Source organism: Strix uralensis, chromosome 14, assembly GCF_047716275.1.
Source record: "Strix uralensis isolate ZFMK-TIS-50842 chromosome 14, bStrUra1, whole genome shotgun sequence".
NCBI lineage: Eukaryota > Metazoa > Chordata > Aves > Strigiformes > Strigidae > Strix > Strix uralensis.
Genome location: NC_133985.1, coordinates 20,306,960 through 20,321,960, shown reverse-complemented (window position 1 = coordinate 20,321,960; position 15,001 = coordinate 20,306,960). Strand labels below are relative to the sequence as shown.

The 15,001-nt window shown below is 46.9% G+C and overlaps 1 protein-coding gene across 1 annotated transcript; it reads right to left on the bottom strand.

Annotated features, from left to right (window-relative positions):
• Window positions 1-1,967: 1,967 nt before the first annotated feature.
• Window positions 1,968-11,296, bottom strand: CXCL14 (C-X-C motif chemokine ligand 14). Its single transcript, XM_074884011.1, has 4 exons — window positions 11,007-11,296; window positions 10,017-10,122; window positions 5,315-5,425; window positions 1,968-3,153 (listed from the first exon to the last, which is right to left on the bottom strand). The coding sequence occupies exons 1-4, from the start codon at window positions 11,068-11,070 to the stop codon at window positions 3,138-3,140; spliced, it is 297 nt and encodes a 98-aa protein (XP_074740112.1). The 5' UTR covers window positions 11,071-11,296; the 3' UTR covers window positions 1,968-3,137.
• Between the last annotated feature and the right edge of the window lie 3,705 nt (window positions 11,297-15,001).

The following is a 15,001-nucleotide window of genomic DNA, read 5'->3' as shown; positions in this document are numbered from 1 at the left end:
GGAGCTGCGGGGTCTGTTTGTGCTGCTCCTGCACCCCAGGATGAAGCAGGGCTCTGGTTTACACTGCAAATGTTCAAGCTCTTAGGAAGGTAAATTCTGCTGGTGAGCAGTTGGGGCTGGCTGGTGCGTGCTCAGACCGTACTTCAGTGGCTTAATTTTTCAGTCTCAAAGCACAAATGTATGGTCTGTGTATAAGGGAGGTGGGACTGAACAGCCTCTTGTGGCTTTGTAGCCTGCAATCTGCTGGGGAAAACAAAGGCAAACCTTACGGTTGCTGCCAAATCTAGGTGGAGGAGGTACCTGCATATGTATATTTAAATGTTTTAGCAAAGATGTCTCAGTCTGAAGTGCTTGATATTTTGTGTGTGGCAGTTACCTTCTGACACAGCATTTCCCTTTATCAGGGATGACAAGGGATGCTCCTCCTGTTTCTGGGAACTTAACAAACCTGCCTGGAGATGCAGTTTAACAGGCTTGGGAAACTCAGCTAAGCGTCATGGTTTTTTTCTCTTCATGGTTTCAATTCCTGTTTCCAAGAGTTGTTTTGTTTGAAGCATAGATTTGGGGTTAAAGGGAACACACATATCAAACAAAACCATTCTTTTTCTCTAGTCTCCCATGCTAGCAAGTGGGGGAAAAAAAAAATTACAAATGGTTTCCTCTGTGCCCAGTTTTTGCTGGTGGTTTTGGTCTGGCAGACAAACCCAGAGCTAAGAGTCACTTGTACAGGCTATACCCGGCGAGGTGTGAGTCACTGCGTTTGGGCAACTGGAGCCGTGCACAACATTCCCTGTGGAGCATTAACCACCTCTTGTGCAACTCTATCGATACTTTTCCAGGAAATACATTGTCCAGAGGTTGCTAAATAAGCATAAAACTTTTCTTGAAGTCTGTTGGTGTGTTGAAATCAAGTCTCCTCAAGGAAAAACTACTGGTTTTGTTAAAATGTGACTTGGGAAAGGAGAGGGGCAGCTTGGCTAGCCCATGGGTCTGGGTTTGCCTGGAGATCGGGTTCAGATGCTCAGCCTGAAGCAGCACCTTGTGGTCAATATCCCCAGAGGTTTAATTTCTTAAATACTCCAGAATCTTTCTCAAGCTTTTTATTAAAAGGCATCTGAAGCTTGGAGCTCCATCCTTGTGCAGAATAGGAAAATACTTTGAAATCTAACAGCTCTTTCTCCTTCAGCTCTGCCAGGGTATTATCACAGTAAATAAGTATATAGTATATGTGCATATACTTTTTTTTTTTCTGTCTGAACTGGAGGAACCCTTGAGCTGAGGCCAGGCATTGCCTTAATTATATAGTATAAGATCACTGTTGCAGGAGTTGTGCTGATCTCAGCAGCAGCCCGGTGTGAAGGCACCTTTGCACAGCTGGGAGCAGCCAGGAAGGAACGCGGTGCTGTTTGGGGAACACCAGGAGGTTTTAATGCATTTAAACTCTTGCTGCCTTTACCCTTCTTATCCGTTGCTTTCCTTTTTAGCTGGGGAGCAGTGTAGGAGCCTTGTTGGATGCAAAGTCCCTCCCTTTGGGCCAAGGAAGAAACTGCATAGAAAGAGGGAGGGGTTGCTCACAGGTTTTTGTTGCCTGACTTTCACTGTACAACCTTCCCTAATCTAACTGAGACCTTGTCTAAATCACTGCATTTTACTTGTTTTTGTATGGATCTGGAGTGGTTGATTTACATTTATTTAACGTAACACTAGACTAGTGGCTATAGGTGCCTGGCATAGCCCTTCTTTATGTAACAAGATTCCTCAGTGTTTGGGTAAAGTCCAAATTTTAAAATGAGAAAAGGAAGTAAATTGGACTGGGATAATGTATGCAGATTCCAGTGTCATCAAGGTGCCGTATCTCTAAATCAGCTTCTCTGTTACAGTGTTTTTTCCCCAAACCAATTCAATCACCAAAAAACTTATTAGAAGTGGCCAGAGTTCCCTGATGGCTTAAGGACATTTAACAGCGATTGTCAGCTTTTTTTAAATATATTTTTATTACTTTTTTCATTTGTCTTAGAAAGAAATATGAAATCTGCATGCAACCTTCTAAATATTTCAAACATTTAAATAGCATATGATAATTTAGCAGTACAGTACATTATACAGAAAGATAATATAGGGAGACTTCCTATAGTTTATTTACAAATGAAAAGGTAGTTTTGTTATTTTAAAAAGAGGAATGCACTGCTTAACATTGAAGTATTACATTCAAAATAATGAATATGTTGTATTGTGACTAAAACATATATAGGTATTTATATGTTTGCCCTATCATATTTTTCATAAAAAGGTACCTTTTAAAGGCTTTTTTTTTTTGTTGCTACAAATCTAGGAAATCATACACAATAGTCTTGAAGCTTAAAATGTCTCAGTACTGAAGTCACAAACTTCCTGTAAGAACTTCAGGTGGAAAAAAAAAACCAAAAACATTTTCTTAGTAATAAAAATGACCTAGAAATGCTTTCTAATGCGTGAAATGTTAAACGGGCGATACGGTACGCTTCACCTTGCAGCAAGACCTCAAGTCCATTAAAGAAGAGGTACCCAAGTGATATTCATAATCATTTGACAACGTGCGGAGGGACCTCACTTCTGCAGCTACAGCCATGACATTTCGGTGGCATCTTCCCCAGCAAACTCATCTTTGGTCCCCGCTTTGCCTGACTAAGGTGGAGGCTGCAAACATGACAAACAACCACAGCACCGAAGCTTTCCCACTGTGGAAGGGTGAGGGACACGGCTGTACAACACCTTTACAAACATTACTGTTTGTCTAATGAGCTTATAAAGCTCAATTTGCAATCATAGTGAAGTATGAATGAATAACAATTAAAAAAAAACCCAACCAAACAACAAAAACAACAAACCCCAAAACAACCTCTTTAAAATGAAAAGCATGAGCTTTCCCAATCTCAGTACAGAGCAGACGGGTATGAAATCTGAAGTGCAACAGATGCGTGTGAAATCTGGAAGCCTTTTGCACGCGGCTATAAAATGTAAAAACTGACCCTTGGTAAAAAGTGCTTTATAATAATATAGAATTTGTGTCTTATGTCTGTGAGAGAGAAATAATCTTCTGCAGAGTCCAGTCCTATGCCAGCCAAGGGAGTCTGCTCCATTCCTCACGCCAATCCCTCTTATTCTTCATAAACCCTAAACAGAAGGAAAGCCAACAGCAAGATGTTTAAACTGTGAACGAAACAACTCCCTTCCGAACAGTAATAATAAAAAAACCCTATAAACAACAGAAAAACAGAAGCCAGATTTTTAGCCTTTGCTTAAGTAAATTGAAAAGTAAGTTACTGACTTCAGCAGTCACTGGATCATTATCCATAAAGCATCTGGGAGGAGGGTTGGACTTTGACACTACCACATCTTGCAGGTGTGTGGGGAGTAACATGCTCTGCTGTGATTATCAGGATACATAAAATGAAGAAATCTGCATCTGCTAATACACTTTAACTACTGGAAACAATCCCTGGCTCATACAAATGATGAAGTATATCATGAGTGTATGTAGCTAATAAATTCACAATAGCTGTTATATTTGGAATAATACTAGACTCTGTTATTTTTTTGGTTTACATTCTGAGAAGACCACTTGACAGTTTTGGTTTGGTTTGTTTTTAAAAACCCTAGTTGTATAGGCTCTCTGGGTGAAAGCAGTCTTCCATGGCATGGGGAAAACTAGGGGCAATGTTGTTTGGGGGGAGAGATTCATGTATGTACTAGATTTGACTTGAAATTCCCTGTCTTTTCCTGGGGAGTAGTGCAGTGGGGTTGGCACAGCTGGCACTGAAGGCACCAAGAAATTGTTTATTTATTATGAGGGCTTGGTTTAAATTGGGCTCTCTTAGGTCTGAAATATTCACTCAATGCCGTTCAGCTGCAGATCGCTCGGCTGCCCTGTTTCCCAGTGGTGGGGACCCGCTGGGTGTGATGCAGGGGTGGCACGGTGGGGCAAGGCAAAGCAAGGTAAAACACGCTGCAGCCCTTCTGCATGCCCCAGGCTGGCAGCCAAAGCCTTGGAGATGCTGGGCTCACAGTCCTTCCTCCTCTCCCTGACAGCAGGGACAGTCTCCCACCCCTGGCTGGACTGCAAGAAAGCCTCGAGCTGACCCTTATTTTGGGCTGTGGAGGAGACGGGAGCTAGTTTGCAGTGTGCAGACCCTGGCCCTCGCAGCCTTGCCTGGGACATCCCTCCTCTCAGCCCACTCAGGTTTCCTGACTGCTCAGGCCTGGGGCTGAGCATCCTTCGTCATCTTAATGACTGCCTTATTAAAAAAAAACCCAAACAAAACAAAAAAACAAGGGAAGGGTGTAAATCTGTGGCTAGGCAATAGCCAGGGCTTCCCCACGAGCTCTGTTTATGAAACAGCCGCAGGGAGCTGCCAGGGGGTTGGGGAGGTGGCTGGGGGTCAGCACCCACCACAGCTCGCCCATGGTATCGCCCGTGCCACCGGGCACTGTGGGGCTGTGCTGGAGCTCACGGGCACCCTTAGGCCTGCTGAGAGATGGGGCTTGCTGCTCGCTGGCCTCATTTGAGCTCAGTTTTGGGGAGCAGATTTCCCCTCAGCAGAGGATCAGGATTTGGTGGGACTGTAGTGCGTGTGGAGGCTCTTGGTCATGGCTGGAGAGGTGGTAGGAGTTGGGCAGCTCCCCCTAATTACAGATCAGGACATCACCACTGACCATCAGCCCTCAGGAATTCATGTTTCTCATTCTCTCTCTTCCATGTATGACTGATGGCTTGAAAAAAAAAAAAAAATTTAAAATTTCTCTTTGCAAGGGAGAAAGTGACAGAGATTCTTACCAGCAAGTTAGTGTTTTTCTGGGAGTGATACACTAGTTAAAATTGGCAAATATCTGTGTCATCAGATATTGATGATTTTGAGGTGGTGGGATTAAAGTCTGTGACAGGGCACTCTCTTCCCAGCTCTGCTGACTGGTTTTCTTGTAACTGTGTAAAAGTAATTTAGCTTTTTGTCTTGGCTTTTTACCCATAGAAGGGAAGTGAGTGTATGTAAATAACTGAGAACATCAGCTGATGAATAGTTTAACAGAAAATAATTACTATTTATAGTGGAACAGCCTAATCCTAAAATAGAAGTGAGGGCTGCAGGTGGCAGGAAAGAAATAACATCAAGAACATCCATTTATAACTGTAATTTTGGTAATGAAATACATCCTTCTTGCTGGATAGACCATTTGCAGCGTGTGCGTTTTCCTGGCCTCTCTGTGTCTGAGCGCTGCTGATTGCCCAACTTACCACCAAGACTTTCCCCCTCACCTGTTGAGCAAAATTCATCCTTACCTGCCTTTCTCTTTCCATACTCTGTACCACTTCAGCAGTCTCACTGTGTTTTGGCGTTTGGGGTTTAAGCAGTGCTGCTGCTCTCCTCTCACTCGTGTCCACAGAGTCACGCTGCAAGGCAAGTGAGCACAGGTTATGGGAGTCAAGGGAAATACTGGTCTGTTCCCACTCCAGATAAATGCCAAAATGGGTCAGGGGGCTCTCGCCCAGGGGGGCAGCAAAAGGGTTTTCATGGCTTGTGTTTTATGGCAGATACTTGAGTTTATTGTAATAATATTGGAGCAGATCTTCAGCTGTTATCAATCAGTGCAATATTGTCCACCATTATACGAGGTTGTACCAGATGAAGACCTACCCACTGTTTTTAATCAGTGGGTTTGTTCTGTCTATCTGTTAGATATTGTCTTTTGAGCTTAATAGCTGATTTAATTAAGGCTTATTCAGGCAACCACAAGGTCTTTGCAGGAAGAGATGCTTCCCTTACACTCAACAATACTGCATCCAAGAGAAAAATATTTTTTCCTTTTTTTAAATACTTGCACGTGGCAGAGTGCCTGTGTACCCAGCAGACTAGCTCTGAGCCCCAGCATGCAGTCCTGGGGGCTTCGGCCCCCTCTGATCACAGGCTGATCCCACTCTCCTTGCCAGCAGCAGCAGCTTAGTCTCCCCTTAATTGTCAGGACAAAGCATGTTGGGAGGCCAAACATGGCAAAAGTCTTCCCATAGTTTTGGGTTTCCTCCTGGAGAGTTTAGTGAAGCCACTGCCAGTTGCTCTGCCACAACTGAGGTGACACGAGAGACCTAGAGCTGCTTCCCAAGAGGCTGGCTTTCTAGAAACGTCAAGACTGCTGTTACTTCTCAGGGCTCAAAATCAAGCAGGTCTTTCACATTTTTCTTATTAATTTTGTGACTTAAAAAAACCCCAAATAAACACAGTTTTTACTGGAATTATTCATTTTCTGTAAAAACCATCCATAGCAGGGAAACACAGTTTTTAGTTTAACTAAAATATTATCATGGAATTATTTAAACACTGCCAGAAACATGAATGAAATGATGGCAGAAAATCAGAAATATCTGTGCAATACTGATGGGCTTCTTTTGTGAATTGGTTCAGAAAGGAGTTGTTTATCTTCTAACACAAGAAAAAGTGCCAAGTAAACTTCCTCAGCTCATGGCCCCTGGCGCAGAGGGGATGTGCCTGACTGGAAGTGAAACACTGCATGTTGCCTGCATGAGCTCAGTAAAGGGTCTCACCACGTTTCTTATTTCAGTGGTATACAAGGTGCTCCAATAGTTCTTTCCGTTCAGTTAACCTTCTTCTCTGCTCCACCTCCATCAGGCGTGAGCTAAAGTCACAAAAAGATTAGCTGTAATTTTTGGGCTGTTTTCTGGGAAGCAGTGGAAGGCCTCCAAGAGCTTCTCTGACTGCAGACCTTGGAAAGGGAAGGGTCCCTACTAAAACCAGTGGACTGTCTCTGCTCTAAGGGTGTTCTGAGCCAACCCCTCTGGGCATCAGCATGTGTGTGAGAAGGGGAGTTTTCCCACAGCTTTGAATGGGGGTGGAACCAAACCTTCATTGAAGGCACAAGGCATACAAATTTTAAGGGACTTGAGGTCAGCATGAAGTTTCTCCATCCAGCAACCACTTTTTTGGCTCTGCCATTTGCACTGACTGATGCCAGACCTTGGCTTGAGTTTCTCCTTTGACAGGCCAGGGAAGGTATTTCCAGAAAGTGATGGACAAGCTGAATTGCAGGAGGAGAGAAGCAAGAGTGCCTCTGAAAAACATCAAGCCCTACATTTGCACCAGAAGCAGAGAAGGACCATTCTGTATTTAATACACCCTGAAGTCTAAGGAGGAGGAGATGCATGGTTTGCTTCTCAGGTGAACAACCAGGGCTTTTCTCAGGCTGAGATGTGTTGCTTTGACACCACATGTAGGTTTTCTGCTTTGATGCTGGAGGCTGGACAGCACTGGAGATGTTCCCAAGGCAGTCCCGTGGTCCTCTGTGGCTCCTATGCACTCCCTGGTGCTGTGGGCACAGGGTTCAGTGGTAGCATTTTGGGGCACCCTGAGGTGACCTGGCCCTGCTCTTGGGGATGCTGGTCCAGCAGATGTGGGGGGATGTGCCTAAGAAGAGGTGCTGTGGGAGCTGGTACCCTGAGCGAGGAGCTGTCTGGATGGGCTGCAAGAAGATGTTGAGAGGGATAGAGAAGAGACCGAAGCACCAGAACTTACACCTCCAGTGGGATTTGAGACATGAGCTTGCTCCAAGGGTGTGTGCTGAGCTGTCCCTTAGCTGCCCCGGGCTTGGTGGCTGGAACCTTACCCACAGTGTCTGAGGGTTCCTGTGCCAAAATCCTCCCTGGTACATCTATGCCTCCAGGGCTGGGATGAGCACCCCTGTGTCAGTCTGTGACCCCCCAGCACCTCATGCCCCCACATATCATCTGCAGGGATGGGGGGATGCACCTCTGCCCCCAAACACCCTGTCCCCAGGGCCACAAGGGTCCTGGCTCTGGTCCTTTCATCCCAGGCTGGTGCAGGGACTGCCCTCCACCTCGGCTGTCCCTTGAGAAAGGCTCCCAGCAGTGCCTGGTTCCCATCAGCTGTTCTCACCCCATCACATCCCCCCTCTTTGGGATGGGGCAATATGTGGAAAGGGGTTGGATCCTTTCAGGCAGAAAGAGTTAAACCTCCCTCCTGTTTTCCTCTGCTTTTCCTCATTCTGGGAGACAGATACACCCACAATTACTGCAAGATGTACCGTGAATCTTGATAAGTTTTGACTAGACTGAGGACATCTCTTACCCTGTACCACAGCTCTGCTGGGGGGGTTATGGTCAAAGATTAAATTCCTTCCTAAACTGCACCCCCATACCACCTACTTCTCTGCCAAACATCATTTATATCATGCTTCTGCTATATGAAAAGATACAAGAGCTTTTGAAGAGGGCAGGAGGGGACCCAGCTTCGACAACTCATTTTAGATGATCACTGCAGCAACAAAAACTCAGTGGCAGGAATTTAGCTCTTCTGTGCCTTGTCCAGAGACTCCCGGATCAATTGGTTCTCAGAATATTAATTTCAGTTTGCTTTCAGTGCTGACTCCAGACTGCATTAGGGTAGCTGGAAAGGCAGTGTCGGCAGCTGGTCAGCCCTGCCTGCCCTGCAGGCAGCAGCCGTGATGGGAGAGCGATGGGACAGCTCTGTCCCTGCTCTGTCCCCGCAGCAAAGCCTGGGCAACCCTCCCAGCTTGAATTGTGTTGCTCGGCATCTGCATTGCTATCCAGCTGGGAAAGCAACCGCTCGTGCACAGCGTTCCAGCTTTCCTGACTTTCTGATCGGAAGTGAAATGTTGCATTCATGAGATTTATTTTATACCCCCCAGCCACCAGCTGCTTTCGGGTAAATGCCTGCAGTGGGATGTGAAGAGTTAGTGCTCTACACTGTCGTTTTGCTATTGAAAGGTCAAAGCAAGCAAAGTAAAGCTGCAAGGAACTGATTCAGGCAGTGATGCTCTGCAAGCATTTTTCTGTTCAGGTCCCATCAGCTGATTAAGGCTTCAAAGAGGTGGGTCTGGTGTTCCCTGAGCTAAGTATTTCTCGCAGTGATGCTGGTGAAAATCTGGAGGAAGCCTAAGGAAGATTGGCTCTCCATTCCTCCTCCATACGCCCTCCACTGAGTTCGGAGAGCCGTTTCTGCATGGGCAGGATCGGGCTCCTGTGGTATCTCCTTGTTTGTGCCAGTCGAATGGGCAGGATTTGGCCCTGTGGGCATTACAGAGTGCCAGAGGTGGTACATGGCTTGGCAGGACAGGATTCAGATCCTGCTGTTAAAGCACCTTTCTAAGATGAAGTGAATGGCAAATCAGTCCTTGGTGTTCTGGGGGTGTGTTGGCTCTTGGGACCCTTTTTGCTCCTCTTAGGTGGCAGAGAGGCTCGGTACAGTCTTCTGGGATGATCTGCCCTTCTGGTTCTCATCCAGCCCCCACATGCTGGTTGGATGGTGCTTTGTTGGGGGAGTTTTAAGATATCCAAACCAGCACAGAAACAAACCCACAATCCACCCATATTTAAAATCTAAAAAACCCCTCCTTTTGAGGCAGTCACCAGAGATGTCAGAAATCCCCATACCTGCCTCAGTTCGGTGAGTCACTACATCACTTTGAGATTTCCTGGCAGCGTTGGTCACAGCTTGCAGTGAGACGGGGAGGAAAGCGTTTCCTTACATGCTAGGTAATCCCATCGAATGCAAGGGGGTGGCTCTGGTACAACGCAGGCAAAAATCTGACTCTGGTTGGGATAACTCTTCCTTGGAGAAACCACCATGGAACAAACTCTGCTCGTGTTCTTATTCTGCATGCCCAGAATAACTTCAGTAAATAGTTCTGGATTTTACATCAGGCAGCTTGGAGTAGGATTTGTCCCTATCTTCATTTGAACTAATGATTATCCTTTTATCACTACCTGTTCTGTAAATATTTCTTTGAGCAACAAAAAAATTGTGTTGAAAAATAATAGCTGGGTTTTGGTCAGAACTGCACATTTTATTGCATCTGATAGAGCAAACGACTATTCCCAGAAATTTGCATGCCAGGGCATGAGAAAAACAAAGAACAAAGAAGGAACTTGCAGTGTAAGGTAAAGCAATTCAGCTGATAGGGAAACAGAAAGCAATAAATGAAGGAAAACTTACATAATCATCTCTTCCACGCAAAACGGGTACCTCGGTTTTATTTCCAGCTTCCGTACGTTAGAGAATCTTATTTTAGGACCCTTTCTTGAACATTTGCACTTTACGCCTACAAGAGAAAGCATTTTCTCATGTGCCTGCAAAGCCTCCTGCATACCAAGCGTCCCTTCCCCACCAGCCTCCGTGCGCACACAAACTTCACTTGGGTCTTTCGAGCCTCGGTGGGAAAAGCTGTATTTTGTAATGCTGTTGAGCTTAAAAAAAGAGTGATATTTTCTTTGCTATATCCCAGGAAAAGGTAGTGACTCTCTGGGAAATATGGCTTAGAGCACTATATAGGTTCTGAAGCTTAGTAAATAGGGGAGCTTTTTAAAGTGCACCTGCTGTGATTAAATGTATTTAACAAAAGGAAATGAAAGACTTAGAACTCGCTTTGAACCGAGCAAGCAGACGCACATCTCTGCTACTTTCTCATTCACTCACATCTCTCTTGGACTTTGTAGGACTTTGTCATTTCTCCTTGCACGGATGCTGTGGTGCATTCACAGCCAGACAAAAGTGAGGGTTTTTTTTTTAACCATCATTTCTGTGCACAGCAGAAAATGCGCCCTGGCACGCTCGGTGGAATTCGTGCCACCACATCAGATCCAGCTCTGCTCTGTTTTCTCTATGAAAACCACTCTCAGTTTCGAAGGAGATATTTGAGCTGTATTCCTGAATAAGGGAGAACACGGCGTGACCTCCCACGCTGTGAGCTGGGGCTATTTGTCTAGCGAGGAAGACACAACTTTGTCGCGTGTATTTTACCTCTACTTCCACCTTTAAAAAACTCGCCGCTACCTTACCCCGCAGATGCAATACACCTCTTTTCCTAACACGCGGGGGACAGCTAAATCCAGCTCAAGGGCTAGCGAGAAGCAAATAAAAATTACTGGAAAAACAACCCCCTGGAAAAGAGGTTTACGCGGGAATAAGCAGAATAAACCAACTTACCTTCTGCGCTGGCAAAGCACATGGCGATGAACAGCAGAAGCAAAGCTGCTGTCAGGAGCTTCATGGTGAGGCAGCAGGTACCTAAAGAGACGCCGGGGATTTTCAGGGGTTTGCTCGCTTCGGGCTCGTTCCCCCGATCCCCCTTGTCTCCGGGGCTGGATGTCACCGGGGAGAGGCCAGCAAAGAGCGGCGGTGCTGCTGCCCGGTCGCTGCCTGCGCTCTGCCTGCTGCTGCCTGCGCGCTGCCTGCGCTCTGCCGCTTTCCTCCCCTTGTCCTCTTTAAAACAGCTCCCGCTGCCCTTGCTCCCGGCTCATTTATATGCAGAGCAACTCCACGGCTCCCTCCGCTTCCTCAGCCCCGCCGGGGAGGGAGGGGACCGGCACCCCGCGGCCGCTCCTGTCCCGGGGGGACCGATCTCCCCCCCCCCCCGCCCCGAGCATCCCGGGGGTGGGAGCACAGGCGGTGGGGCGGCTGCTCCTCCTGCCCCTGCCCAACGGGGACATTTCTCAACAGAAGGAGGTCTGCTGGAGGGGGGGTGGGTGTTATTTGTATGAATGGGGGTGCTAGGTGGAAAACACCCCGCTTTTGAGCGTTCCAGGGAAGCCCGCGCTCCCAGAAATTCCCGTGCACCTTGGAAATGAGATTTGGAGAAGTCTCACCTGGGAAGGGGTGGCACCCATTGACTTTAATATGTTTTTTCTAGCTTTAACAGGCTTCTAAATCTATAGGAAAGCTTAGTGAATTAAATGGGAAATAAAGTATTCCTAAGAGCATTGTTAGGTGGGTTTAGCATGTGGAATGTTTCAGGAAATAAGATCAATTTACGGTTGCTTTAACGAACACTCCAATGTTCTGCTCCGTGAAGAACAGGGTAGCAAGACGCAGGAACTTCATGGATGTAAATACATGTTCCCGCTCCCTGGCAGAGTCTGTTTCTGATTTCAGTAACAGCTAAAATAGCATCTTTAAAATCCAGATTCTGGATTTTTGCCTGAAATGGGTGAAGATCAGAGTCGGGTCTCTAATCTCTTTCGTAGTGCTGAATTCAAAACACGTTGCAGATAAACGCCTCTGCTGATCCCCGGTTCATCTCAGCCCCTCGCCCAGCATACCGCTGCCCACGCTCCCCACCGCACACCCAGCCCCGTTATTAAAACCGACTGAAACCAGCCATCCTGCCAGTTCAGGCAGTGCTTGGGAAGGACACGCCATGCACTCCCAGCTCCGCTTGCATTTTAAGTTTCCCACATGGCTTCGTTCCTGCCGGCTCCCATTGGCAGCCGCCATCCCCGCCGCGTTCCCGGCCTGGGTGTTGGCAGGCTGCGAGTACAGCCCTACCACACACAGCCTGCACGTTGCGCACAGGCAGCGCAGGCAGCTGCCTTGTTCCTGGCCCTGGGTTTCATGCGAGACGTGCCGACACGCCGGGAACAGCCTGCCTCCACTGCCGGCTCGCCGCTGCCCTGCATGGGATGGGGGAGCAGGGGTGGGTGGCTGACGTGGCAGGGAGCTTTTGGGGTGAAAGACCCGTTCCTGGACAGGCTTGTGCGGCTGCAGCTGGTGTAATGGGGTGATGGGGGAAGATGGTGTGATAATTTTTGTTATGCTTTGGACATTTGTGCTGCACGGGTCTAAAGCAGCCCCTGAGGCTCTCATTGCTCGGGAGGTTTTGGGGTGTGTGTTATTAAATGCCAACAGGACTAAAGAGAGAGGTTTGTTCTACAGCCTGGTGATAAAAATGGGTATCTGACATATGGCAGGTCTCGGTTCAAACCTTTGAAATAAATTGTCATTATCCAATTCCTTATATGAGGAAGAAAAATACTGTGGGAGAGTACAAAAGGCTCATTTCAGGGTTACTATCAGCTGGGTGGTGAAGATGCTCGCTGGGCACCGGGGAGAGCTGGCTTAAACTGATCCACATCCCATCCAGGGCTGTAATCCTGCCCTGCTGCAGCTCAGGGTGATTCCCTCCTTGCAGCCTCCTCCCCACCGTGTGCAGGAGCAGTCTCGGGGGCAACTGTGGGAAGGGAAAGCCATTTCCCTCCCCCTCTGCTAATAAAAATTTGGGTGCAGCTTCAGCTGACTGCAATTTGAACTTCCCCCACACCAGGAAACTTGTGTATAGGCTGGAGAAAAACTGAAGGAAATTCTCGAGCTTTCCAGAAGCGAATCCCTTCTTCTTGTGTGACTCTTGCTCATGTTGAAAGAGCCAAGCTTCTTAGCTTTTGAATAAGCAAAGTGCTGCTTTAGTTCCAATTTACAAGTAGAAATGGATGTATTTGAGGTATGTGTGTAAATACGGTAACTGCTCACTATGCGCCTGAGCAGTTTGGTGCCTTTATGCCAAGCGCTGGCTTTGATAGTAATTATTTCTGAGAGCTCAAAAGGTGTCTCTTGCCTGGTGTGACAGATTTTGGTGGCCATGTACAGCTGTCTCTGACACCTGCTCCATCTCAAAATGACAATCACAGAAGAGGAAGTTTTAGCAAAGGATTTGAGGGAAAGGAAACATATATGGAATTCACCACTGTCTGCCCCAAAAGAAACCCTGATAATCCAGATATATTTTCTTTGTGCAAGCATATGCTGAGCTGCTCAGCATACGCAGACCTGCTAAGCCTCAGCAAACGTGTTTCGGCAAGCAGCCGGTGTTTGACGTGGCTGGGGAGGGCTGTGCTGGGCGAGCTGTGGGGTGAGTCCGGTCAAAGCATCCATTTCAGCCCTCACAAAGCTGCTCGGTCACATTGTAATTAATCAGGGCTTGGGTTTTGCCCCCCACAAAAGAGGTGTTTGGGACCAGGCATAGTCATCAAGGTCTAGCTGTTGTCCTCAGTTCTGCAGATGGGATGTGCTCAGAGAGCCGTGCCCGTCCCCAGGGGAGCATAGCCATACCTGTGTACAGAGCGTATCACCCGCTTTCTCGGGCTAATTAGAGGGGCATTGTTGCTGGTGAAAGGTCTGTCATTTCGTCTCATTAACTATTCCTTTCAGCTCTCCCAGTGTAAGGCTCCCTGGCAAACCAAGGGTGAAGCCTGACTTTGTCTCTGAGGGTAGGACCTAGCGGGACCAGTGGCAATTTGCCACCCCCAGGAGGGTGGTTTGCAGCACAGAGGACAGGCATCAGTGGTTGTGTCCTCCTAAAATAAGAAAGAAGAATTTTAGAAATGGGATTATCATTTGAAGCAAAATCTTCACCATTTTTGACCACCTGGAAGCAGAAATCTTCCACGGTGAGCACAATATGTAGCTGAGCTGGAGCAAAACCATTTGCGCTTTAAGACACAGAGACAAACCCCAAATGCATGCCATCCTTTGAAGGGGGGGCTGTTGGAACAGAGAGGCTCACCCCCAAAATAAATAGTGTCAGTGTGAAAATGGGAGGGCTCCAGATGAGCCTTTGGGTCTACCAGGGAAAGGACACTTGTGTCTTTATGCCAAAACAAGATTTGGATAGGGTCTGTACCCTGACCTGTCCTCAGGTGAGGCTTTTCCTCCTGCTGTGGGCATGCACGGCATCCTAAGCCACCACACAGAGAGAGTCCCTTAGATATTTCTCTGCATCCCAAGCACCAGAAGATACACAATTGTTACCATTATTAGAAATATTTCAGCGTCGCTGGTTTTGGTTATGCTGGTTATTCCAAGTGCGGGGTGAGCTACAATCTGGATTAACTGTCCTTCAAAATGTTGTAACGTTTCATACAAGGAAAATGAAGATGCCAGTTGTCATGAGAAATCTTTGTGAAATGGGCATGAATCTGAAGTTACTTTTTGCTGTTGAGGCAAACTGATGTGAATGGCTCATCTGAGTTTAACGTATAAGAATATCCCAAGCAACTTGTCAAGGAGAAGATTAAACATTTGAAGTGACGTGACATGATCCCTGCATATCATGTCAGGAATTTGGGTGAGGAATTAGATTTAAACGCTCACGAGAATATTCAGCATTAAGGTGGAGGTGCACAGATGCGATGCATGTTGTATGTAGCTTT

Excerpts from the sequence above, each read along its gene's own strand:
- CXCL14 (XM_074884011.1), bottom strand. The coding sequence starts at position 11,070 with ATGAAGCTCCTGACAGCAGCTTTGCTTCTGCTGTTCATCGCCATGTGC. Across the intron at positions 10,123-11,006 it reads GTGCTTTGCCAGCGCAGAAG|GCGTAAAGTGCAAATGTTCA; the intron begins GTAAGTTGGTTT and ends TTTCTCTTGTAG. Across the intron at positions 5,426-10,016 it reads TGCGTGGAAGAGATGATTAT|CGTGACTCTGTGGACACGAG; the intron begins GTAAGTTTTCCT and ends CTTGCCTTGCAG.